Source organism: Poecilia mexicana, unplaced genomic scaffold (assembly GCF_051168715.1).
Source record: "Poecilia mexicana isolate PSO_F unplaced genomic scaffold, ASM5116871v1 scaffold_7, whole genome shotgun sequence".
NCBI lineage: Eukaryota > Metazoa > Chordata > Actinopteri > Cyprinodontiformes > Poeciliidae > Poecilia > Poecilia mexicana.
The window spans coordinates 23,168,159-23,193,676 of record NW_028263376.1 but is presented as its reverse complement, the minus strand read 5'-3'; the positions used below and the strand labels follow the sequence as shown (position 1 = coordinate 23,193,676).

The following is a 25,518-nucleotide window of genomic DNA, read 5'->3' as shown; positions in this document are numbered from 1 at the left end:
ATAGTATGATGTATTATACATATAAAACTTGATATTTACATATACTGTGTAAGAAGACATTTATTTTTCTCACTGTCTGACATTAAGTCAGAATTATTTTTTTTATTTTTAAGAAAATCAGAGTGAGCAACATATTTATGGTGCATACATGGGACTATATGCTGCATAACCCAGTACATGTTGTGAGTGGTTGTGTTTTACCACTCACACCACATTAAGTGGAGATGCACTTATAGAACAGATTTCTTTAACTTATTTCCTTTGAAGAATTAAAGAAAACTCAGCTGATTCCCTTCTAAAAAATGGCTTTGTTTTCTCTTTTGAGGATTTTGGGCTCCTCCTTGAGGTAATGGCACCCTGGGTTGTTTGATCTTATTACCCATATCTGAAATCACCACAACTAGTCCACCAGAGCTAGTTGCCTTTACTTGCACCTCTAACCTACAACTTTGGTCATACTGGCATTCAAAAGTCTCTTTGACCCTTTTTCTTACAAAAAATGTAAGGGTTCAGTTAAAACGAAGTAATTTTCAATGTGTTTGATGTGTTCTTTTAATGTTTCTGTTTCTGGTTGTTTTATATAGAAGTGTGGCAAATTTAATTTTAAAAAAATGGTGCTTGTTCATATTTTCTTTCATGCTCCAATGTTTTCTTTTCCTATGCATTTCCCTTACTGCTGCAAAACACACTGGATCTATCCAGGTGTTTTAAGGTTTATATAGCAGATCCACTTTGAAAAACCTATTTAACAAACACTTAGACTTATTCGACTTATTTCAAGTTGATAAAACTCAAAGACTCAATTGCTTTTTGCTTGTTTGAAAGAAAGTTGTTTAGAGTTCTGTTTCTGTCCTTTTGATAATATTATCCAAATATCACTTTTACCTTCCAGCGGTAGTGTTAAAAGATCTAACACTAATTTAAAGATTGCATGAAGACATTGTTAACAGTTCCAAACAAAGACACGGATAATATTCAAAGTCAGTCGAGGCTAATTTGTGTCCGTCACTCTTATTAGCAGCCACAGTAAACAGCCATCTTTTCTCAGTAATAACACACTGATCCGTACAGCTGTGAAAACAATACATTTTTGATAGTTTAAGCTGATTGTGGGGACTAAAAAAACATTCTGGGTTAACACATTTTTTCACTGACCTCCACACGTTCTGCTGCATGTAATAATGCTTAAGTAGGCAATTTGTAAAAAAAAAGAAAAAGAAATATCCCAATAACTCTCGACAGTCCTCAGAGAAAAATTATAACCTTGATGGGTTTGAAGTGATAAGACTAAAAACCACTTTGGGATAAGAGGAGCTCTCCTTTTTATATTTAACCATAAAACCAGATGATGTAAATGGCTTAGTGTGAGGGACTGATTTTACTTTCTTAAAAAGCAACATTGGTGATGGAATTAGACTGTCAAAACAGGTGCATAATAATAGTCTATAAAAGCTTTCATTTCTATATTTAACAGGTTTTTTTTTGTTGTTTTTTGTGGGCTAAATTTCTACCCGCATGCAAAATGAAGCAAATGAGGATATTGAAGATCTGCATTTTCAGGGATTATGCAAAATTCAAAGCTTAAATAGAACATTCCCAGCCTGTTCTATCTATTTTAAGCTCTGATCTGTGTCACTGTCCGTACAGACGCTCGTAATCATAAAAGGAAGCCTAATTTTTATGAAGCATTTGGTCATTAGGAGACGTCTAGCCAAATGCAAAATGAGAAAATGTTCACTGTGTAGGCAAGGAAGACATTAGTTATCCACCATGCATCATTGATGGACTGTTGAAATTAACATCAGCAGAATCATTTGGCTTCAGTGAGCCAATTCCACCTTTTCCACCAGCTGGTTTGACTGGATAGGAGTGAAATTCAGATGACTTTTTACTCTGAAAATTGTCGATTGTGCAGTTAAAGAATAAAAAACAACAGCAACACAAAAACACATTGTAGCACATTTAGCCGTGAGGTTTGTGGAATATTTTTGCTGAACTACGTCGGGTGTAATTTCACACAAAAAACTGTCTAAGAGAATTTTACAAAGTAGGAAAACCTGTTTGGCACCTTCAAGCTTCAGGCAACAGGCTGAGGCATTACTTGGAAAGTCTGCGTTATTTATAATGCATCCTGTTTCTTAATTAATGTAATTTCCTAGATGAAAGTTGTGATTAAAGTTCTATGGGGCTTCAGAGGAAAAGGATCCGCCATGGTCAAAATTTGATGAGGAAGTGCTTGCAAGGGTTTTTTCCAACACCTAGCGGCGAGCTGTGCACCCCTGCTACCACCACGGCTTTTACTTCATTTCCTGCAGGTCAGAATTGGCTGATAATTGGTCCGGAACTGAGCTTTTCTCCTCTTTCCTCTATCCCAGGATTTGATGAATACTTTACGGGCCTCACCCTGGAGAACAATCGCAGGAATGTGTGGTTTGCGGAGTTTTGGGAGGAAAACTTTGACTGCCGGCTGCTCAGCGCTTCCAAAAGAGAGGACAGCAGCCGCAAGTGCACAGGTACATGTGTTTAATGCCATGGAGCAATTAGGGAAATGAATCTGTGTTGGCGTAAAGATTACGAGAAAACTCGACATTAGAAACCACAGACACTGGGGGCTGTTGTGGTTTGATTTTGATCATCTTGTCTAAGACCAGGTGTTGATACCCTGTGGGTGCCGGACAGTCAAGTTGTATGATTAGAATAATTAATGCTCTACATCTATTTGTCACACTGCTGTAGCAGACCATCTGCTCCTGGGTTTCATGTTTCTCTGTTCCCTCTTAACCTTGACATCTCAGCACACACAGAGCCAGAGTATATTTTATTTAAAGCTGAAATTACAGGAGAATCTTCACAAATCCGAATAACTTCCCTTCACAAAACCTGCTCCTGCAGTGTCTTTGTGTTTTATTAATGATAGTGTTGTTTCCAGTGGTGATGCATTCTCATGTTACCTAAACTGCGCCTGCCAACGGTGTGACAGGCATTTCACTGCATGAATTATCTGCGTGGATGACGGCCGGCAATGTGGGATGCTGTATTAATCTTCCCTCCATACCTGATGACGGGTAATAGTGCCTTGACACAAATTACAGTTTGCTGAGGGATTTTGTTTCCTTTAAAATCTCTTGTATGGTGTCTTTCATCATGTGTCAAAGACAATAGATGCTTTTCCACTTGCTGAACTCCGAGAGGCCTTCTTGCAAAATGACAGTGAAACGCTTTCCAATTTTTTTTCCATAGATCCCGCTGAACACAGATGCACAAATGCAGAAATATGTAAAATATACTTTTACATATTTGTACAAGTTGTACAAATACAACTTGTACAGTGGTAAATCTGTGCAGATTGGTAAATCAGCTTCTGGTTATAAGAAAACCACTCTTCTCACCGAGCCACTAATGAAAACCTGAAGTAACTTAGAACATTTCAACATTACATATTGGCCAACTAAAAAGTATGCCGAGGTACTGTACAGCATGCTCTCAATTCTTGGCTGGGGCTCCTTTTGTGATCAGGCTTTGGCTAAGAATGATCTTTCAGCTGATCTGTTCTGTTGGGCCCGGTGTCCTCCTTCTTCTTCTTGAAAACCTCCTGTCGACAACAGCATCTTCAGAAAGTTTGTCAGAAGGGGAACGTATGAAGTACTCATAGATGTCTTTTAACTTTTGACTTGGGGAAAAATATAGTGGACCAACAGCAGCAAATGACATGACTCTCCAAATCCCCACTTGCTGTTAAAACTTTCCACTGGACCTCAATCAAAAGGGATACAGATCATCTCTACTCTAGGACCTTGATTTCCAAATCAGATTTTAAAAGAAATTACTGTAATCTGAAAACGGGACTTTGGTTTACTGCACAACAGCCCCATGCTTTTTAGCCCATGGAGGATATTCCTCTGAAAGCAATAGTTGTAGCCCATATCCTAAGGTTCTTAATGTACTGCCTCTTTATTTAGTCCATGCTTTATGAGTCTCCAAGCAAACTCTTGAAGGAGGTTTGCTGCACAACCGACTCAAAGGCTGCACTTTTTCTTGTTGCTTGTGTGTCTTTTTCCTTCCACTTAACTTTCTATGCAATTCTTACTAAGATTTTTTTATTTTTTTTTATCAATTACCTTGTGTGGCTTACCTTTCTTCTGGAAGGTACGGATGGCTTTCTGCTAGACAATTATAGTCAAAACTCTTCTTCCTGACCATATAATATTTTTCATTTTCCAAGGAACTGAATTTTGAGTAAAGTCTGAGTTTAATCTCTGTAATCTGTGTGATTCAGTTTTTATATTTGAATCAAGGAAATAAATCAACTTCCTTAGGATATTCTCATTTATTGAAAGAAACCAGTGATCCAGAATATGAAAACTCTAGCAAGAGGGATTTTCATTCGAGGACTGTTCACTGAACTCCTTATGTGAAGCTTAGAAAAATCAAAAAGGTTATGTGTGGGCTGAGATGTATGTTAAGATCTGAAAAATGGACTGAAATGTCAGCGCAGATTGCTTTCAAGCTCATTTCTTTTCAAAAACGTCTCCCACATTACTCTGTTTTTCTTATTAACATGATTACCGAGCTCCTGCGGACAGCTACCACTGAGAAAATAATCTTTTTTATATTCTGTTTTCTTGATGATGCATTCTTTTGGTAAGTGGGAGCTTGAAAATCATAATTACAATGATGATAATAACGATCACCATAAAATGTAATGGGGGTATTTTTGTTACTATAATTTTTATGCACCAGATCTTACCCACTAGAAAGTTCAACTTGCAACAAAAACAAGAGGCGAGGTTGTGCATTAGGTATTCAAAAAGTGTTCCAGCAGAATAAGGCAAAACCTTTACAGCAGGCCATAGTGAAAGGGCAGCGTGCGGCCAGGAGGATATAAAGGAGCAGGAAACTAGTGTAGCAGAGTCTGTAACTAAAGTTCATGGTGATCTTCATCTCCTTTCAGATGGGACAAATGAGCTTCATTGTTGCCTGCCTATTACTTTGAAGCACACCCCAGTAATTCAGTCTGACTCTGCTGAATTTTTTCACAAACACTTTTTTCCCCTCACAGCTCTGCTTTAGAGCTGATATATCCCACCGGGGAATTAAACACATCTTCTTATTTCCTATAACACATTGTCCCCTTTAGCTGTAATTCCCTCAGAATCTAAACTGAACAAACAGCAGCAAATAGTTAATGAGGAGCTGGATGAAAACAGAAGCTGTCAGAGCTGATAGAATGTAAAGTTTAACAGCTTCTCGATGCATTCGGCTAAAAGCCGCCGTTTTCTTCCCACAGGCCAGGAGCGGATTGGGATCGACTCCAAGTATGAGCAGGAAGGGAAGGTGCAGTTTGTGATTGACGCTGTGTATGCTATGGCCCACGCGCTGCACAACATGCACAGAGACTTATGTCCCAATCATCCTGGCGTCTGTCCACAAATGGAGTCCACAGATGGGAAGATGCTGCTCAAGTACATACGCAACGCCAGCTTCAACGGTGAGTGACAAATTGTAAAAGTTTACTCATCAGATGTTCATAGACTGTGTGGAAGAACAAAAATCATTTACTTTTGCTTAAATGATTTAGGTTTTGATGACATTTAAACTGCATGTCCACCATAATAACCAAGTTAAAATAAAAAAATTTAGCTACTCAGCTTTTAATATGATCATTGTAATTGAACTTCAGTCTTAAGAAACTTAAACATTATTATTATCCATCAACAAACTCCAATGTGATGGACCAAATCAAAGTAGTACATAATTGTGAAATAGGGAACAGAATAGATTGTTTTTCTTATTATAATGTAAAAAATATGTGGTGTTTAGTGGCATATGACTAAATAAAATCAGTGTTTACCAGTTACTGTTAGAGTACATCCAAACAAAAAGCATCATGAAGACCAAGGAAAACATCAGGCAAGTTAAGAATAAAACCGTGGACAAGTTTGAATCAGGGCTTGGTAGAAAACAATATTTGAAGTTTTTAACATCTCAAAGAGCACTGTTCCATCTGTCACCAGAAAATGGAAAAAAAAGAATGGCCCAAAAGCTATAAAGACATGTCTGTTGTCCATCTACCTAAGTTGGCAGGCCAGGCAAGAAGAACATTTGTCAGACTCAGGAGCTGCAGAGATCCGCAGATCAAGGAGTAGAATCACTTGATCACATCTCAGTTATACATTCTACAAATATGGCCTTCATGAAAGAGTGGCAAGACAGCTAACAATGCACATCACCATGGAGAAAACATTGTGGTGGTAACATAATTTTTTAAAAGTTGGTCAAAGGAAAGTGCATGGGAGACAACATGTTAGAGACTGTGGCAGAGTGAGATTCCACTTCCAGGAGAATAATGACTCCTAAACATACAGCCTAAGTCATAATGAAATGGTTTTGATCAAGCCATTTATTAAAATAATATAGTCAAAGTCCAGATTTAAATCCCCTTGATGTTCACAAATGTCCGAGTAAAAAAATTGTGTGTAGATATGGAAATCTTTGCCAAAAGCTGCAGTTGCAGCAAAATGTGGTTTTAAAAAAGTATTGAGTCAAGAGGACTGAATACACATGTACTCCACACAATCACTTGGTAGCTATTTTAGTCAATGAAAATTATGGTTGTAATGTGGAAAGAGGTTAAAATGTTTGATGGAAATAATAAGAGACAGTATTTCTAAAAATGGTAATATACTGTTTCAGCTACCATTATATCCTGCTCACTTGGCTCATTGCTACATCATCATTCATTTCAGGAGAAACAAAAAAGACAAAAGAATGCACATAAGGCCCAGAGCAGTGTGAGATGATAAAAACCAGGAAATAAAATAAAACATCTGTCACGTTTTATGTTCAATATGCCATAAAAACCAGTCAAGGCAAAGCAAAAAGAACACTTGCAGACAATAGTTTTCGACATGTTGCTCAAAAAAACAACGCTTTTATACAAGCAGGAATTTAAATAGCCACAAAGTTTGGATGAACATAAAAAACATGGAAAATCCCAACCCAAAAGAAATCATAACAGTAATAAAAAAAATAAAAATAAAAAAATAAACAGAAGCAGTGACTTCATGAGTATCTGAAACATTCACAGAGGAGAACAGGAGAACATGGACAACATTCACACATAGTAAACATGAGGAACAGGTGTCCTGATAACAAATTCAGGACAGATGCGACTCAGAGAACAGAAAGCAAAACAGACAAGGAAACAGATGCTACGCAAAAAAAAAAAAAAAAAAAAACTTGATACAAACAGATAAGCAAGCAAAAATAGCATTATTCACAGTCAGCAGGACAATAAAGTTCTAGAAAACAAAAGAGGGAACCGTGACAGCACCCCCTCTAAGGGACGGCTCCCAGATGTCCAGAAAGAGAAAAATGGGTCCAGCCAAAAGTGGATGAAATGAGGTTAATGGAATGAAGAGCCCAACTGGAAACAACGGTAAAGAAAAGATAAGCAGTTCAGGGAAGCAGCCCTGCAGCACTCCAGATAAGCAAAGCAGTTCAAAATTCCCTCAGCAACAGGGACATGAGCAGGAGTCAGAATATGAAGATGAATGGCAATGATGAAGATGCACACATAATTTTATGTAAAAGGCAAAACAACTGTAGAGCCGAGGACAGAAAACAAATCTGGCAGAGTTGGATCCCGTTGGATCCATTCAGCATTAGGCAAAAATGTCTGCAGACTCTGGGTCAGGAACCTGAGATGGAGCAGCATTTACAGAACCAAGTGGACTTAACAAAGGCATGGCTGCATAACCCTTTATGAATGAAAGTTTTCTGGGAGACAAGATCAGGTCACCTGTGGTAGAGATATGCAAAACGCCTTTAAATAAATCAATCAATCAATCAAATTTTATTTGTATAGCACATTTCAGCAGCAAGGCATTTCAAAGTGCTTTACATAATTAAAATAAAAACAGCATGTGACACTGAATAAACAGTGAGAAAGAGAAAAAGATTTTGAAAAAAAAAAGATTAAAAAAGATAAAAACATTAAAACCCGCGCCCCTTTTAGGACTTCAGTTAAATGTTGTTTAACTGGGACTCTAACCCTCTGGGACTTTAGTCAAAAACACCGTTTGACAAAGACTCCAACCTCTAGGTTTTTCGGACTTTAGTCAAAACGCCGTAACAGTAAAGATCGTGTTCATTATAAATTACCTAATGGCAAACTTATTGCCACCCACAACAATCTCTAATAAATAAATAATAGTATTTTCAACTTATAGATGGCTTTTTTTGAGTTCATCTTAACGTGTTGGTTTATGACATTTGTCCATAATTACAAACACAGCTGAATGAGAACGTTCCACAATCCTCCCTCGCCCAGGGGGATTATGAGGGTTGTTAAAAAAATCCCACTGCTGTAATTAGTAGCATCTTGGGGTCTCCATAATCATCTTCAGACATTATCTACATGCCAAATGCATTTTTGGAGGACCCCCTGAGAAAATATCTTGGAGTTTGGGAAACATTATTGGGATTTACATGGAAATGTGATTTATTGTCAAATTAGACTACGACTGCTAATGCAAACGGAAACCATTAACATTGTTATGCATTCATAGCAGAGAATCTGAGAAAGCTCGTTTGAGTAATTTGCCACACAAACTCTATAAAATATAAGGACACCTTAAGTTTAAACAAACATTTGTGGTTCTCTGCCAGAAAACTGAAAATGGGTCTTCTTACTGCATGGCAACGATCCAAGATCTGCGGTAAAGTCGAGACAAAAATGGTTCAAAGAGCAGAAAATAAATCCTCTGTCATGGCCGCGACTGTCACCAAGACAAACTCCTATAGAAAGCCTGAGGGGTTTGCTGAAGAGAAGAGATCATATGAGTGTCATAGACTTTGGACAAGAAAGACTGTGAACAGAGAAATGGTCAGAGATCTTTCTCTCTGTATGCTTCAACTACAGAAAATGTTACAAGAAAAAAATGAAGTGCTGACCTACTGGCAAAGGAGAAAAGTAGCAACGGCAGTGGTGTAGATAAGTGTGACTTTGGTCTTTTCGTAAAAAAAAAAAAAAAGAAAAAAAAAAGTATTTTCATTACTTAATGTAGGATCTTTTTCCCCCCTCACCATCCATACTTTTAAGATGTATAAGTTAAAAAAAAGAAGTTATTACACCTCACCATTATGTTCTACTTTGAGTTGATCTGTTACAGACAATTCTCTCAGCACATTTTGGCTACTTGTTAACTTTGGAAGCGGACTGCCACAACATTTAAATAAATCAGAGGAGCGGAAAGAAAGGAATTTAAGTTGTTACAGGAAATGGCGAACAGTGCAGCAATGACCTATACGCTGTAAAACGTATTAGCAGGCCAGTGGTTTTGTTATCAGTGCATTCTCTTCAAAAGTTCGGTTAATTGGTGCTGTTCTTCTCCACAGGAGAAGGATGTAAATAACTTTTTCTTGAAGACTTTAAAAGTCTTGGTGGTCGAGGATTTGTGCTCAGCATCAAGTAGGATCAACATCATGTTGGGCTTTGACTGTTTCCCTGATGCTTCAGAATGAATTGGGGATGAAAATGAGACATTAACTTGTATAATCTTGCTTCACAACATGAAAGTAGTCACATAAAAAGATTTTAATTTCAAACACTCTTCAGTGCAATATTATTCTACTCCAGTAAAGGATGTTATTTCTTTCACATTTGGGTTTGCAATAGGTGTGGAGGGCACACAGCTTGAAGGCTGAGGCATTTGCTGCTGGGTTTTTCAGGACAGCATTGACCTGGTGACCTGATGTGGTGTTGGTGAGGTGCAGTGTAGAAAGCTGAGCCAAACTCTTAAACATGCTTGGCTCAACGACTTGACCTGAAAACCTGCGTTAGGCTCAGACTGATAACTTTCTATTAACTGTTCGAACTGTGAGCCGCTGACCGCTGCAGATTGGCACCAGCACCCCTGGCGACCCCACCAGGGATAATGGATGGCAATGGATGGATGCTAGACACAAACATAAAACAAAACACAGATTAATGTTGGGAAAAGGAAAGGAACAAAAAAAAAACAAACAAGTTAATAGTAGAAAACCTAAAAAAAAACGCAACATGATATACAGTCTCATGAGTACGAGACACAATTTAACTTTACATTCACTTTCATTTAAACGTCAAAGTAACATTTTTAGACATTTTGAGCAAAATGTATGTTGGCTGCGCCTTTAGCTACATTATTTAGCCTTATACAGACAGCATAAGATAGCTCATAATGACAGCTGCTTTAAAATGCAGAAGTGAATAGAGAAGAGGAACCAGCAGGGAGATACGTTTAAAACAAAGGGAACCTTTGTCACTACAAATTTTCCGCTATGTATGTCTGACAGTGATCATTAAAGGGTCCTTTGAAGTACTCCGGGTTTTTAGAGAGCTTTCTAAAGACAGTTCTGCTGTTTATTAAATTATACATCACTGTAATCTTTTCAGAACATCTCAACTTAAAGAGGTGAACCCAGTTCTCTGTCGTCTTTATCAAAATTAACTCTCCGCTGTTTAAAATGTAGGATTTGGTCGGCTATGTGCCAGATATGTATGCTTCAGTACATATTTTCTTCCTTTTGGGGCTAATATCACTGAATATTTTTAACCTGGCGTTAAAAGTCAACACACATCCAATGACTAAAGAGGGGGAATTAGAAAATTTGACTGCTTGCCTAGAGAAATTAACAAAATGCTGATATTTTGGTTACAAATGAATAAAACCGTCTTTTTAATGTGTTTTTGTCATAGTTGGATGCTGTCTGTTGCTTAACGCAGAACCTGTTGGCAGAAGAGAATGAGTCATACTGTTTATCCTGATCCTCTAATTTTTCTGTATCTCCATTAATAATTCAAACGGCATAACTTAAGAAATTTGAGAGGCATGGCAATCAGGCTAAGTTTCCATTGTATGTCATTTTTTCCCCCATCAGAATTAAACAGTTGGAGGAGGTTTTGTTCAGTTCATATATTAATCCCGCAGTTATCCCTTTCAGTCTGAACTAAAACTGTGCGGGGGCAATCTTAGAGATGAATCAAAGCACTCTTATGAAAATCAAATGATTGCACACAGTGGAGAACTGTCTTGAAACTGTAATACAACAAAGCAATCTGCTTATTGATTTGAAGCCACATTTTTAGGTGGGAATTTTCAGTCTGGCTAACAAGTGTCTGTTTTTTTTAGTAATTACCAGACTCTCATAAAATCTGAAAGAGAGAAGAAAATTAGGAACACAATGAATAAATGTTGTTTTAAAATACGTTTTTTTTTTGTTTGTTTGTAATGAGAAACTAAATTTATTTAATAATTATGACTATGCTCTGACCTTCACAAGTTTATGTGTTTTAACTCAACAGGATGTTTTGTTGTAGAGAAATCCAGCATGTGGTGAATGCAAAAAGACAAGATTGCTGTTTCTTTGGACTCTAATGGGGGAGGTCGTCTGTTTTATTGTTGGATAACAGTGACAACCGTTTTTAGCCAGTGATGCTTACCCAACAATAAAAAAAAAACAAAAAACAAATGACTTTAAAAGAACTGAGAACATCATCACAAACATGTTCCTTTATTATGCCATTCTAAGAAGCGTTTGAGTGAGAAGTAGTTTGCTTGATAAGCTGAGCACACACGCAGGTCCACCAGGTTTGCTAATGAAAAATAGCAGAAATGTGGTTCTTGCTTCAACGGCAACTCCCAAGCTGTATGGTATTACGGTCACCCCACCTTTGTTGTGCTTAGTATGTGCTTTTTTTTTTTTTTCATTTGAAATAAAACATAACATTTTTAAGTTTAAGCTTAAGCTGGTAATCTACAGATAATATGTAACATGCTATGTTAAGGCAACTTTCAGTAAATGTGCCTCACAATAAGAAAGTTTCAGGTTTGAATCTTGGTGGTGGAGGGTTTTCATGTTCTTCCTGTTCCTGCTGGCATGTCAGTAGGACAGAAGATATGTGTGTTCAATTGAATTTTTCTATAATAGTAATGTGATGGATTGGCAACTGGTGGAATAGGCTACAGCCTTCAAACAACCCCGTACCAGAGAAATTGGTTTGGTTAAGCTATTACTGATTTTTTATATTTTTTTTCCCCCAATGGATCTTATTCAAAATGCTGGAAGTAATTTCCCAACCCTGCAGCAGTCCATATATACATATAGGCAGTGTGGGTCCTTTTCTTTAGATTTCACAATACTGCACTGCTACTTTTCCGCAGTGACCATGAAACAGTGAAACACTGGCTCTTCAGGGGGCTGTTTGAGGTTTTACAGGCCACTCTGTTTTTCTCCTACACACTTGGAAGATGAGGGTACAGGAGGGGTTTGTTTGCAATCTGCAGCTTGGCTGCTGCCGAGTATTTCTAAATTCTGTTGCTTTTACATAAATCTGAGAGTTTTATTTTGTTCCAGAGATTATTCATACACCATGAAAAATAAAAGCACAGATCGGCATTAAATAAATATTGGTGTTAATAATCACAAAACTGCCTCCTGCAATGTAACTATGTTCTTATGATTTGAGAAAGATCCACATACAAGTTGATTGTGTACTTTTTTTTTTATTCCTCATCAGGTTTTGCTAACACAGTAGTTAAAGTAGAAAACTATCAAATGTCAAACTGTTTCCTATCATCCCATGTATTTAGGTTATCTAAAAACATTTTAAGTGGATCTACACATGAAGAAACAAAAAGATTTTGCAGAACACCACATCCTGTGACGTCTGCTTTAAGTGCCGTTGTCACTTTTATTTGTGAAACATTTGCAAATAAGGTGCCAGAATGAAACATTTTGAGTTTTACTTTCTTGTGGATTGCTGTAATCTTTGATAGATCGATGTGTTATTTCTGTAGAAAAACTGCGCTATGTGTAAAAGCTGTTTCACTCATGTGGCAGAAATGTTTTGACATGTTCAAAGGCAGGCTGGTTGATGTGGTTATCAAATTGTTTACACTTTAATCATAAATGTGTAGCAAGGCATGGAGGAGAATTATTTTCCCTCATGCCCTCCTACACCATTAAAGCTAAAGGCCAATACACAAGAGTGTGATGAAAATCTTAACTATTACCTGATGAAAAGAAAATTGATGATTGGTAATTATCCTTCTTTCATTTGCATAATGCAAATGCTCTGTGTGAGCATTAACTACTCATACGGAGTAGTTAATGCTTTCTGAACCATCTGTACATGACTATTATTTATACATGTTTGTGAGGAAGAAAAGAAACATTATCATTCAGAAGCACTTTAATTATCAGTTCTTACATTGCAGGCTAGATGACTGGAAACAGAAAGGTTTTAACCAATCTATTGTGAATTGTGTGTTTTCCTGTGTTAATTGTGAGTGTGCTTATATTTGTGCTGCTTCACTGTGCCTTTAAATTGCCCCTCAGGAACACATAACACTTTTATTGAATTGAGCTGAATCTGGAGAGAGCCATCAAAAGACAAATATCCTAAGATTTTTCTATATTTCTTTGTCAACCTTGAAAAAATACACTTCTCCACTTTGGTTAGCAATTATTAATTGGTTAATGCTTAACTTGCAATTAGTCTCCAATAATGCTTCCTTATTTAAACAACCAAACAATAGTCTCTGTGGCTATTTAACAGTGCGGTCAGGATGATCAAGAGTTTGTCATTAGGAACCGGTCATTAACTTACGCCTACTTAACAAAATGTGATCAGTAATTAGTCCCAGTGTTGTTCCTCATCAGATCACATTTAGTTCCTTGGTGTAAGGCAATACAAAAATATGTTATCAGTGTTTAATTTAATGTAGCAAAACTGCATTCTGGTATTTTGCCCTTACTCATTCTCCAATATTAGGTCGATTATAAGTTGCAGATTCTTAGTCTCGTTGCACTTTAATGCAAATTTAAAAACATTTCCTGCAGCGGCTTCATTCCACCGATTCGTCTTCGCTGAAAGCAGAGAAAAGAACAATGATGAGGCTTTTCTCTGTGTTGTAAATCTTTTCCCAGCAGCTTCCGCGAGAGCCTGATTGGACTAACCGGCTCAGTTTAGCTGGTGTTTGCCTGCGATTTATGCTACATTCAACCACATGCCAAATTTTTTGTTGTGTTTTTCCAAAGTGACTACTCGCTTCCCAAATGCCTACCAATGATGACTTCCCAGATGGTTCTGTGTAGCAGACCATCTGGTCCAGCAGGTTACGCATTTACGGTGGCAGGCTGGTATATATTGGGGCAGGAGTAGTCGCACTGAAGCGTAGTGAAGATGCAAAAAAAAGTGTATTAGTCTGTCGATATAGCATACAAACAATACCTGGTATTGTTTCAGCACTTACTTACTTACTTAGTCTATTTTATAAATTGCCACATGCTTCCATAAGGATTTATAAAGAAACATTTTATCCAAATTTGTCATTTATCTACATTTCATCACATAATAAGTAATCAAGTAATGTGTCTAGCTAATTCATACAAACAATCATAAAAAAAAAATTAAAAAAAACTTGAGCTGAAGCCCAACAAGCTGCTTGCCTTTCTCTACCATGGTCGCTATGGCAGCAGTGCAGAGTTCCAGCAGGCGAGAAGACCTATTTTAAGGTGGAACCAAGCAAACTGAACGTAGGCAGTTGCCTGCATTCAGGCCGGTAATTGTTGGAGACCCTAAGTGCAGATTCATGCACTGGTTTCAGAGTCAACTGTACGGTGTCAGTAACAATCTGGACTTGGCTGACTTCTCTGGTTTTTCCTGAAAACATTTACATAAGCGTCACAGCGACACACTCATTTCACCTCAGCCAAAAATAAGCTTCCTGCAGCTCTCTTCCTGTCTCGGTGTTCTAACTCAAACCTTTTTACTCCGCTGGTGCTCCATCAGGCATCTCTCAGTGGCCCTTATTGCATTTAGACGGGAACCATGTGAATTATCTTGCGTATGTGCCCATGCTAATGTATGTTTGAGAGCGAAGGAGTGTAAACCTCCTTAGCTGATCTCCCCACTGTGCCGGAGTCACAGAGCTGAGGAGTGAGAGGCAGAGAAACAAAAAAAAAAAAAAAAAAAAAAAACAGGAAAGAATAATGATGCGAGAAAAACACAGCAGTGGATCCCTGGTCCACCCACGCTGCTTAGCACAGCTCAGCAGCAGTGCACTTTTGTCATGTCTTAGTTCACAGCCACATTCAAATGCATAAATCTTTCATCTTAGACGGCGCTTTCGCTAAGAAGTCTGCAAAGACCATTTTGTTCCCCTGAAAATATCAGCTAATAAAAGAAAAGAAATGAATTTTTGCTAGGTTTTTTTTTTTTTTTTTTTCATGCGCACCCACAGAAACACTACTTAATTATTTGCTCTAAACCTGAGGAGCGCCCGGCGTCCAATCATCCGTGGCGCTCGGCTGAGTGACAGAGCAGTTCCGAGCTCGATGTAGAATTGTGCTGAGGCAAGGAGTAAGAATGGCAACCCTGGCACCGCTTTTTCTCACAGAAGTCAATACTTTGTCAACATCTTTATACACCGTGTCAACAAGTTTTCTGTCTACATGCTGGAAGCCGAAGTGACAGGAATGTGACTGCCACCCATGGAGCTTTAGCTCGGCTTTCATATCAGCAGCGTTCAGAGCAGGTATCATAAGTTCAGTCCAGATTCGTTTTCTGTGCTGACAAATTGAAACTCACAAATTAGTGATCCACCTTAAGCGGCGGGGTCAGACGGCGCTGTAACTGTAATGCTGACATGGAACATACCGAATGTGCTGTCACCTTACATAACCGCAGGCATTCACTGATTGGTGGCTCGGAGTCAACATGGAAATTACCACTTAATGTTACAATTTCAAATTTGGGTGGAGGTGTGACAACCAAATTGTGAGTGGTGGTAATTTGTTGTGACATTTTGGTTGGCATCTTATTTTGCTGTCTTTACCTCATGCTGTCTCTGCCTCTCACAGATTACAGTAGATTTTAGGCCTGGATTTATAGTTGGATATTTAGTGGTCAAATGTCCTTGAGCTAAAAAAAAAAAGAAAAAAAAAAAAAACAAGTCTAAAAATGAAGGGTAAGGTGCATTAACCTTCTGTCCAAAAGCCAAACAATCTGCTCCTCAAATAACACCGCGTGTTCCCAAAGTGTTTTGAACATATGCTTGTGGTCCATTCTCTACACTTTTTTTTTTTTATAGCCAGAGCTATTAAAAGTGCCTAATTCCCCTGCCAAGAGTCATTAGACTACCCTGTCCCACTTAAAAGATGGTTGCTCTGTTTGTATCTGTGTGCCAAGGTGAGCAGACTTCTTTTTCATTTTCACCCTGCATTGTGAAACGGATAGAATGACCTTACCAGCAATGCAGAGCTCATGTTTAAAAGGAAGCGCAGACATTTTTATGTTAATGCCATTACATGTTGAATGACATCACTGGCATGGCATGTTACCTCATGCACTCTCACCAGGCTTTTATGATGGCGTAATGTCCATATGCCACCACGACATATACAAGGACTGAGTAGTTTGGTTTGGCCGAGAAATGAAATAAAAAAACAGTTTTATTAACATACAGAACCTGTTAGGTTTTCCACAGTCCTCACTAAACTAATTAGTGAAATATTCTGGACTGGGCTGGAGAGAAAGCTGGTGCACACCGAGAACAGATGGGGACCATATGATGCTTTGGCTGACCTGTTTACCCTCCCAACATCTCCCGTTGTTGACCACGGACTAACATGCAGACTGAAATGCAATGCTTTTAAAGAGTAGGGTTTTGCTTTTATTTTACATCCATACCTAAAATTGTGGCACATGTTAAAATACACACTAAAACACTCAAATTTTCTACATCTAGGTTAAAATGTAAACACACAATGTGTGTATTTTTAATCCAACTATTTAAAGTTTCAGTATTTCTCCCTCTCATCTTTTAATGTAACCATATTGCTTAGATTAGCACAGAGCAGTGACTTTTGCTGAAGCTGTTATGAAATTGTGGTGTATTTATTTTTCCATGCTACACTGGTGTTTAAATCAATAAGCTATAATATTAAAGTAGAGATTATAAAACGGAGAAAACCAATACATTTGTATCAAGGACATTTATACATCTGTAAGAATAATAAATAATGATTTCATTTTTAAATCACTGTAATGTACAGTAAGTTTGTGTAACTTACTGTAATTTTTTTGTTGTAGTACAGCAAGTACTACAACAAAAAATAACTTCACAAAGTGTTTTTTGAGAGATTTATACTTTCAGCTATACAGCAAAAACCCACCTTATATGAAACATATGAAAATGGAAACATTTTAAGAAAGCCCAGTCTTTGTGATTAGCTTTACATTACATCAAACTCCAACCACAGGACTTTAGTGACAAAACAAATATTTTATTTAAAAAAAAAATCCAAGATTCATGCATAAAAAATCTCAAAAGTCTCAAAACCACCTTCTTTGGAGCTGCAGAGAAACATACAAAATTTCTGCTCAGTGGAAACCACCACACCACCAGAGTAGCTTTAACATCTGATGGCCCACGATATTTCATACCAAACAAATGTTGAATGAATCTCACAGCTGGAAGGGTTTTCCATGTAGAATAAGTGTATGCAAATCCAAGCTTTAATTTTTTATGCCACCGAAGTAAAGATGAATTTATTTTAAGGTCTTTCGCAAATCTAATAAAAGGTGCCAAGCATGGGGAAGGTGCAGAATGTGCAGAGCTGGAAACACGCATTATTTAACCATGGCATGAATGTGACAACTTATTTTTCAGCAGTCGTCGTGCAGCAGGAACAAACCTCCTTTGAGGTCACTTTGTAGTTTAAATCAAACGGTTAAAGCATCTTATGTGTAGTGAGAAGGAATGCAGTTTCGTCTGACCTCTGCATGTGATTTTCTTTTTCATTTAGTTTATTTTGCTCCATTCCCTCTTCTCACCCTGTCAGGTAGCGCCGGCACATCTGTTGTGTTTAACAAGAATGGCGATGCTCCAGGACGCTATGACCTGTTCCAGTTCCAGGTGACCAACTCCTCCGGCCCAGAGTACAAGGTGGTGGGTCAGTGGGCGGACACCCTTCAACTCAGGGTATGTATATTCACTGAGCCTCATAAAGCAGAAGACTGGCAAATAGTTTCTAATGTTTCTGCTGAATCAAGACACAAAGGTTGCTCATGTAAAAAAAAACAACAAAAAAAAACCAAAGCATTCAGTTTGACAATATGCGTACACTATTTACATTTCTGACTTTATTTGTAGTCTGTGTGTTCTAAGATGCAGAAAATGAGCCAATAAGAGAGAAAGACATTCTCCAACCTATTTGAATAAATTTACCCAGCAGATAAATGTTTCGGGGATGTAATTTTAGCTGCTGCTGTTTTCTTGACATATGAACCCAGAAATATTAACAGACATGTTTTGGTTCGTGTGTTGTCTTGAACTGTGCCAAAGGCCAGGTCCTACAGAGGCCAGACTTTAAAGAAAATGTTTCCATGCATAATTTAATTTTTAATGTTATCTGCAGCTTTTAAGAGAAAAAAAAAGGAAGAGGGGAAAGAAACACGATGTGAAACTTGGCCATTTTAAAATTAATGTGTGAAAAGGGATAAAAGGATTTTGGCTGGTTACATTCAGCATGTTATATAAAAGTTCTGATGCGTTTTGACCAAGAAAAGGAATCTTTGGCAAAGGCTTTAGTGGGACCTTGATAACAGCGTTTGACTCTAAAAAGTAGAAGTAAGGTAACAGTGAGAGGAGGGTTTCATTATGCTTACACTGCATCTGTCAAAAACTGACTGCAAAAGAGTAGGAGAATAAAAAGGGCCTATTTCCAACAAAGATGCCAGTCAATGCGCTATATATTCAGTTTTTTAGGCAGGAGAGTTACTGAAGATGTTGATGTTGTTTGAAATTAAAACCTAAAATACTGCACACACCTTCTGTGCTGCTTGTGCAGCTCATTAACTTCCTTCAGACTTTATGGCTCATAGTCGGATTCTCTGATTGCATTCTGGCAGATGAAATTACACTGTTAGGGTAAAATTGTTTGGAAGCTCAGGAAAAAAACATATTTTTATGTATATAAACTCAAAAAACCTTGAAGATATTAAAATACAGATTACATTTATTTTACCAATAAACATACCATTGTATAGATTCATGTTTAGAGCTGGAAATAGGATGCTTTTTAAAATGGAAAGTTTGGAATTAAACCCAAATGAGTTGCTGTCACAACAACAAAATCCATTTCCAGCCATTCATTTTTGCATTCAATACACAAGTAGTTTGTTTCAGTTCAAAGAAAAGTATATTAAGATTTTTAAATTTGGCAATTTATCTTAATAGCCAACAAGAAATAAATAATATTTTCTTATGTTTTTTTTTTTCTTTTCTCATTAAATGCTTATAGGATGGTGGCCGACAGATGTAAACCTACAGAAAAAACAAATATTCTGTAGGTTTCGTATGTTTTGAAGCTTTTTGATGAACTCCAAAACATACTAACACAAAATAAGAAATGCAACAGAAAGAAAAACATTGCAAACATAAAATGCTGCAATGACAGAAAATAGCAACAATCAACAAATCAAATGCAAATGAAAAATGCTGCAGTCACAGAGGAAAAAGCTGAAGTAAGCATAATTTTGTGACGTTCGGCCACTATATTCAGCTCATCAGACATTCTGATCTTTGATAAAGAGAAAGTTAGAAATATCAGTTTTCCAAATGATAACTTTGTCAAGGAAAACAAGCAATCCAAGCCACTTTGGCTGTATGTAAAAAGCAACTACCCCCAAAACGTATTAAGTGGCTTCACCACCTGTAGTGCAATATCTCTATAGGGTTTTATCAATAACTGCCAAAGCACATTTTCATCCACTTGTGTTTGCAGATGGAGCATTATTCTTTTTTTTTTAGCATGGGCAGCTTGCTGAAGCTGAAAGTTCTAACAAAATATCTAAATCAGATTGAAGTCCAGATTTAAAAAGGCCACTCTGCAACAAGTTTTGTTTTCTGAGCTTGTTTTTGACAATAAATTGAATGGCTTATCAACGGGGGGCAATAACTTCATCATATATGACAACGTTGGTTTGGATGGAATTTTATTTCTCCCATTAATAAAAAAAAAAATAAAATAAAAATAGATTTTCTTTTTTTCATATTATGGCATATTATCTTTGTATTATTTTAAAAATTTGTTTTGTAATTTGAAAAATTGCAGTTTCATATATTTCATAGATTTAATTGAAATTATTAAAAAAATATATATATTTTATGTTTATGACACGTCATTACAAGACGTATCATAAACATGCTGTCTCTGCAACATGACCAATCTTTGAGTTCAGAGTTTAGAGTTCAGAGGTCAGGATAATCCGGTTTTTGCTCATGGAAAAACTCAGATTATCTTTAGAAATGAAGCAAAACTCGAAAGAAAACTACCAGTTCAAGGTGTCAAAAAAACCTTGTTTCTGGCCTCCATGGCAACAGAGCTACTGGTCTCATTACTGTTTCCACATTGTGTGCGTCCAGGAGGTTTTCCCACACACCGCCATTCATCGTCCAAATAACAAATGGCACCTTCATAGCCCCTGATAAATGACAGATGATAATCTATTCGGACAGCTCAGAAATAATACATTTGTCACACAGACACACATCACAGACAGACTGCAGATGTGAGTGTGTGTAAGTGCTGCCTAGGTGTAGGTCAGTAACTGTAATCACTGGCTACATATGGAGGAAGCATTCTGTTGCCTACCTGGACATATGTTTTATACTACGGTGAATGCCTCTGTTGTGTCTGTTTCACCTGATAATATTTATTTTAAAGGCACTTTGAGTGCAACAACACGTGGTGGAAATTAATTACACCATGCTGTGTGTTTGTGTGTCTTAAATCAAGTTCAATTAAAATGTCAGAGATGTGTAAAACATATTTTTTTCATTTATTATATAACAAAATCCATGTTCAAATTCAGTCAGTGATATCTGACTACAGCAGAGCATCTCAGCCTGGATATTCTTATTCACATGGAATTGAATTTTTTTTTAATGTTTTTTTTCTATATTAATAAGTTAATTTGATTGGTCTGGAGCTGTTCAGTCAATGATTTTGTGACACATTACAGAACTAATTTTGAGTTTTAATGAGCAAGTAATTAAAAATAAATGAACACATCTTCATATTAACTGCCATTAGTTCAATTTATACCTCTCTGCAACCAAGCATTTGTGTTTTTCATGGCCACATTGAAATTACAACCAAATTAGCAGCTGAAGCTCATGAGGGGAAAAGTCCTTGGACTTCCAAAACAATTACTTCTGTATGTGGTAAAATTTTGTTTGTCCAGGTCTTTTAACAAAGTAATATAATATTAGAGATCATTCATTATTTTTGGATAATTTTAGACCAAATGCTTGGTCTAAAATTAACTCCTTGAAGATTTGATTCAATCTTAAAACCTCTTGATTTCAATTCAGTTTAGTTGTTTTACATAGCACTGATTCACAACAAATGTCTCCAGGGACTTTATGAAAAGAGATCCAGCTTACAAACAGAAATATATTGTAAATTTAGTCCAGTCAAATGAATCGATTCAAAGCCATCCACATATATTCCAACTCGATTCTAATTATACCGCATGAGAATCTGTAAAAAAACAACAACAAAAAAACAGGAAGATCGAATCAAGCATGTTATCTGCAAAAGGAAAGGATTACGATACTCAGCCGATTGCCCCCAGGCTCAGATATAACTTATATCAAGTGATGTAAGAATCGGTGTTTCCACTGAGTAATGTGTGCTGTTTCAACTTAGAGGATACAGTATAAATATAAGCCACAGAATATTTTTGAGCCAAGTCTCAACTTGGACCCTCTTTCAGAATCAGCGATTAAATTTTTCATTATTTACTAAGCTGCTCATGATACAGCAAACAAGACACCAAACAATTTATCCATTTCTGGCTCAATGTCTCACTTGAGGCAGAGACTGAGTGATGGTCCAGAAGGAGCAATCCACCTGCTTCTGGTTGAAAAACAGCCTCAGTCTAGAAGAAATGAGATTAAATTGTAACATTTTCTGATCATTAATCTCCAGAATTCTTTTGAACACTTAATACCAACGATACACAGTAGTTAAGTGCGTTGGTACAAAAAGGTTTGAAAGGTACCGATTGTGGAAGGATTAAAATTATCATAGAAAACACAAACAACTATTATTTTATATAAAAAAAATCACAACCTGAGAAAGATCTGTGAAGCAGTTAGTGAAACTGTAATGCCACTTAAAATCTTTGCCTCACAGTCTGAATGTCTAAGAGAAGATGAATATGAATATGAATATGAATAGAGATTCACATTCTTTTCAGCTGTGTCACTACAGTTATGAAGAAGCTGACCTTTTGTTCACTAGAGGTCTGAAAAGGGAAAGAACTGGTGCAAATATAAATTTGTATTTGAATTTTTTTATTGTACCATCAAACTGTTTTTAAACATTGCCCTCCTGCTTTTTAAACAATTTATGAAACGGTGATAGGCAGCAAGGATTTTGAGCCCTTCTTAAATTCTGACATCATGTCAGAAAGCTGAGTAAATTATTTCAGGCAGATTTAAAACTCAGTCAGGCTTTTCCCTGGAATCCTACTTTTGACTGCATTCCTTAAATAGTTTGAGAGTATTTTTTTTTTTTTAATAGTTTGACAAAGTGTTATTTACATACTTTTTTCTGGCGTTGTGCTGAAAGAATACAAATTGTTATTGTTCAAATTAGAATATAATAGAAATAACCTTTATGTTCCCTCAGTGAGGAAATTCAGGCGTACCAGCATAAAGGTGACTGGCAAGTCGAAGAATGTAATCTTATATTCTCTCTCACATAAATTGTTTGTGCATATCCTTGAAGTGTGAATTTTATTTTTATTTCTTATTATTTTCATGATGAAGATTAGGAACTGGACTAAATACTACCACTTGCGTAGAAGTAGTGAAAAGTCTGACATGTTGAACCACACTTGTTTCCAAACCAAAGATAAGCATGCCTTGTTAATTCTAGTCATTTAGTTTTTTTAATTATAATTCTGCTGAAATGCATCTTTGACGACCAAAGATTTGCTATTTTCAATTATCCAAGTAATGTGAAAGGAATATTAAGTTAACTCAGAAATTCAGGGAAGACATTTTAAGTTTTTTTTTTTGCTAAAGCTAATTGAAAGAGGTTTGCTTTCTTGTGTAGTCGTGCAGTTAAATTTAAGCCATAGAAATAAGTTCTTTGTATGCGTCTTATAATCTAATGTACTGAGCATTTAGGTGGTCAATCAGTGAGGTCCAGGAAACCAATATTGCATTCACATCTCAATAATATTCATGTCTGTGTTGCTCAAACTTTTTAAAGTAAAAAAAAAAAAAGAATACATCGATCACACTATGAGCAAAACGCTGTAGCATGCTCAATTTTATAATAACCTAAGCTCCCTTGAGTTTTCTGGACGCGATTACAAATTTTGCAGCATGAACATTGCTACTTTCACAAAAAGCCATGTATATCTCACATATGTGCCAGCGCTACACACTCACCAGAACTTAAATATTGCAGCAATAAAAACCGTATTTATCTCACTCTGCGCAATGTAGACTCTTCCCTCACCTTAACGTACCGGATGCTTTGAACTGAAAGCAAAGCTGATAGTATGACCTACTTTCTGGTTAAATCAGCTAATAATTATCTGTCAAAAGTAATGGGCACTCATAGAACATTGAAATTACTTTCCCAGACAGTCGTGTTTACAATATGAAAATGAAAAAAGTGAGCAGGACCTTGATGTCACAGCAAAAGTAATGTGGCACGTCCTAAAAATCCAGCAAATCATTGTAAATTTAACATTATTGATGTGTGCTAATTGAAAGTGTTGGAAAAAACAGACACTTCATACAAGTGAGTGACTTATAACATGAAGGTCAAAGATTGATACTTACATCAGATTTAAGCTGTAGGAAGGTACTGTAAAGTTTTAATCAATCAAGATTCTGAAATCAGAACTACAGTAGCCTTCTAATTTCCTAGAGTTGATCTCAAAGCTCTAACAATCATCATCAGAATCATTACTGTCAGGCATATCACAGTCCTCTTTAGAAGCTGTAACCATAACAACAGCATCTGTATTTTGTTGTATGTATAAAATTCTTATCTATGATGTTTAAAGTATTGTGTAAAATATGTAAATGCTAGCGGTCATTACAATCCCTACTACTAAATAGATACAAATTTGCAGCATGTGTAAACATGCTGCAAGTTTCAAAAATGTTCTACCCAAGACTGTCCCATGGCCACCAGTTTGGCAAATGTTGCTCAATTTTTTTAGCAATTATTGCTGAACATTTAGTGTTAATTTCTGAACTGGAACTCTATTTATGAAATAATGGAGTTTCTATATTACGGCATTAATAGCTTATTGAAATAAGTGTTGAATTTAATAGGCATTCACCTTCTCCTCTTCTGACAGTCCTGCATCCGTGTGCAGATAGACACACATGGTGTCTTCATTACATCAACCGGTTGGTTTTACTTTATTTGTTCACTTATGTTTGTGGACATTTGGGGTTCATATGTTCAAAAACGCTTTCATTCATTCATTCATTCATTCATTCATTCATTCATTCATTCATTCAGAATGCTCTCATTTAGTGTGACTTCATTGCCAGCATCAACCTCCATGTCTGAGATAAATAAAAGCACGACAACAATCTTGGTGCATAAAAACAGTCCAAATACCACTATACCACTATATCAGCAGGAGTTTTAGAACTGCGGTGCAATCCAACTTGGACTTTTGCTGTGTGTGTTATGTAATAAAAGCAAAAAGGAGTGGTGAAAACCTGGAAAAAAAAGGCCGTGTAAAGTTGAAATTTCTAGACGCAAAATGTGAGACTTATCACTCACCACGACTGTCGTTCATTGACAGAGAAAATAGAGAATAGATCAATGATTTTTATCTCATTCAATTTTTCACACAACTTCATTCTGTGAACATGTGGTGAGAGTGTTTGAATAATATCAAAAAGTCGGATAAATACACTGCTATGCTAATATGAGTTTGGCTGAAGTCAGCGGCACTTGTTCCATCAGCTTTTGTTTAACTGGAGAGAGTTTTTTTATGTTAATTACCTCACTTCTCTTTCAAGAAATTTCTGCAGAAGCAAAGATCAGTGTGCTACAATGACTCATTGTTTGTGCTATTGCTCGCTTTTAGCTGTACAACATTGATAATTTCCTCTCATTTATTTAGCTAATAACTGATACCAGAATTTCTTGTCTGTGCCTCTAAAGGCAGCCTAAGTACCACTGGTGTAACTTTGTACACCAGTATGGGAAATCATGGTTGTACTGATCATGAGGGGATCTGGAGTATTTGTGACACTTTCAGTTAAAAATGTTGAATCAATCATGTTTCACAAAACCCATGTTGGTGTCAAATGTAAAACAGGTCCCCAGTCTGTTGGAGATCAAGCAATTTATTTTAGTATCGTATCTCTGAGTGTTGATGTTAGATTTTTGCTTAATTCTGTTGATGTT

The 25,518-nt window shown here is 36.7% G+C and overlaps 1 protein-coding gene across 1 annotated transcript in view; it reads left to right on the top strand.

Annotated features, from left to right (window-relative positions):
• LOC106924651 (metabotropic glutamate receptor 7-like) overlaps positions 1-25,518 on the top strand; it is a 62,783-nt gene that overhangs the window by 18,356 nt on the left and 18,909 nt on the right. Inside the window, exons 5-7 of the mRNA XM_088007531.1 lie at positions 2,376-2,513; positions 5,288-5,488; positions 17,893-18,032. Coding sequence (XP_087863657.1) covers positions 2,376-2,513; positions 5,288-5,488; positions 17,893-18,032 — 479 coding nt within the window. The remainder of the gene's footprint in view (positions 1-2,375; positions 2,514-5,287; positions 5,489-17,892; positions 18,033-25,518) is intronic.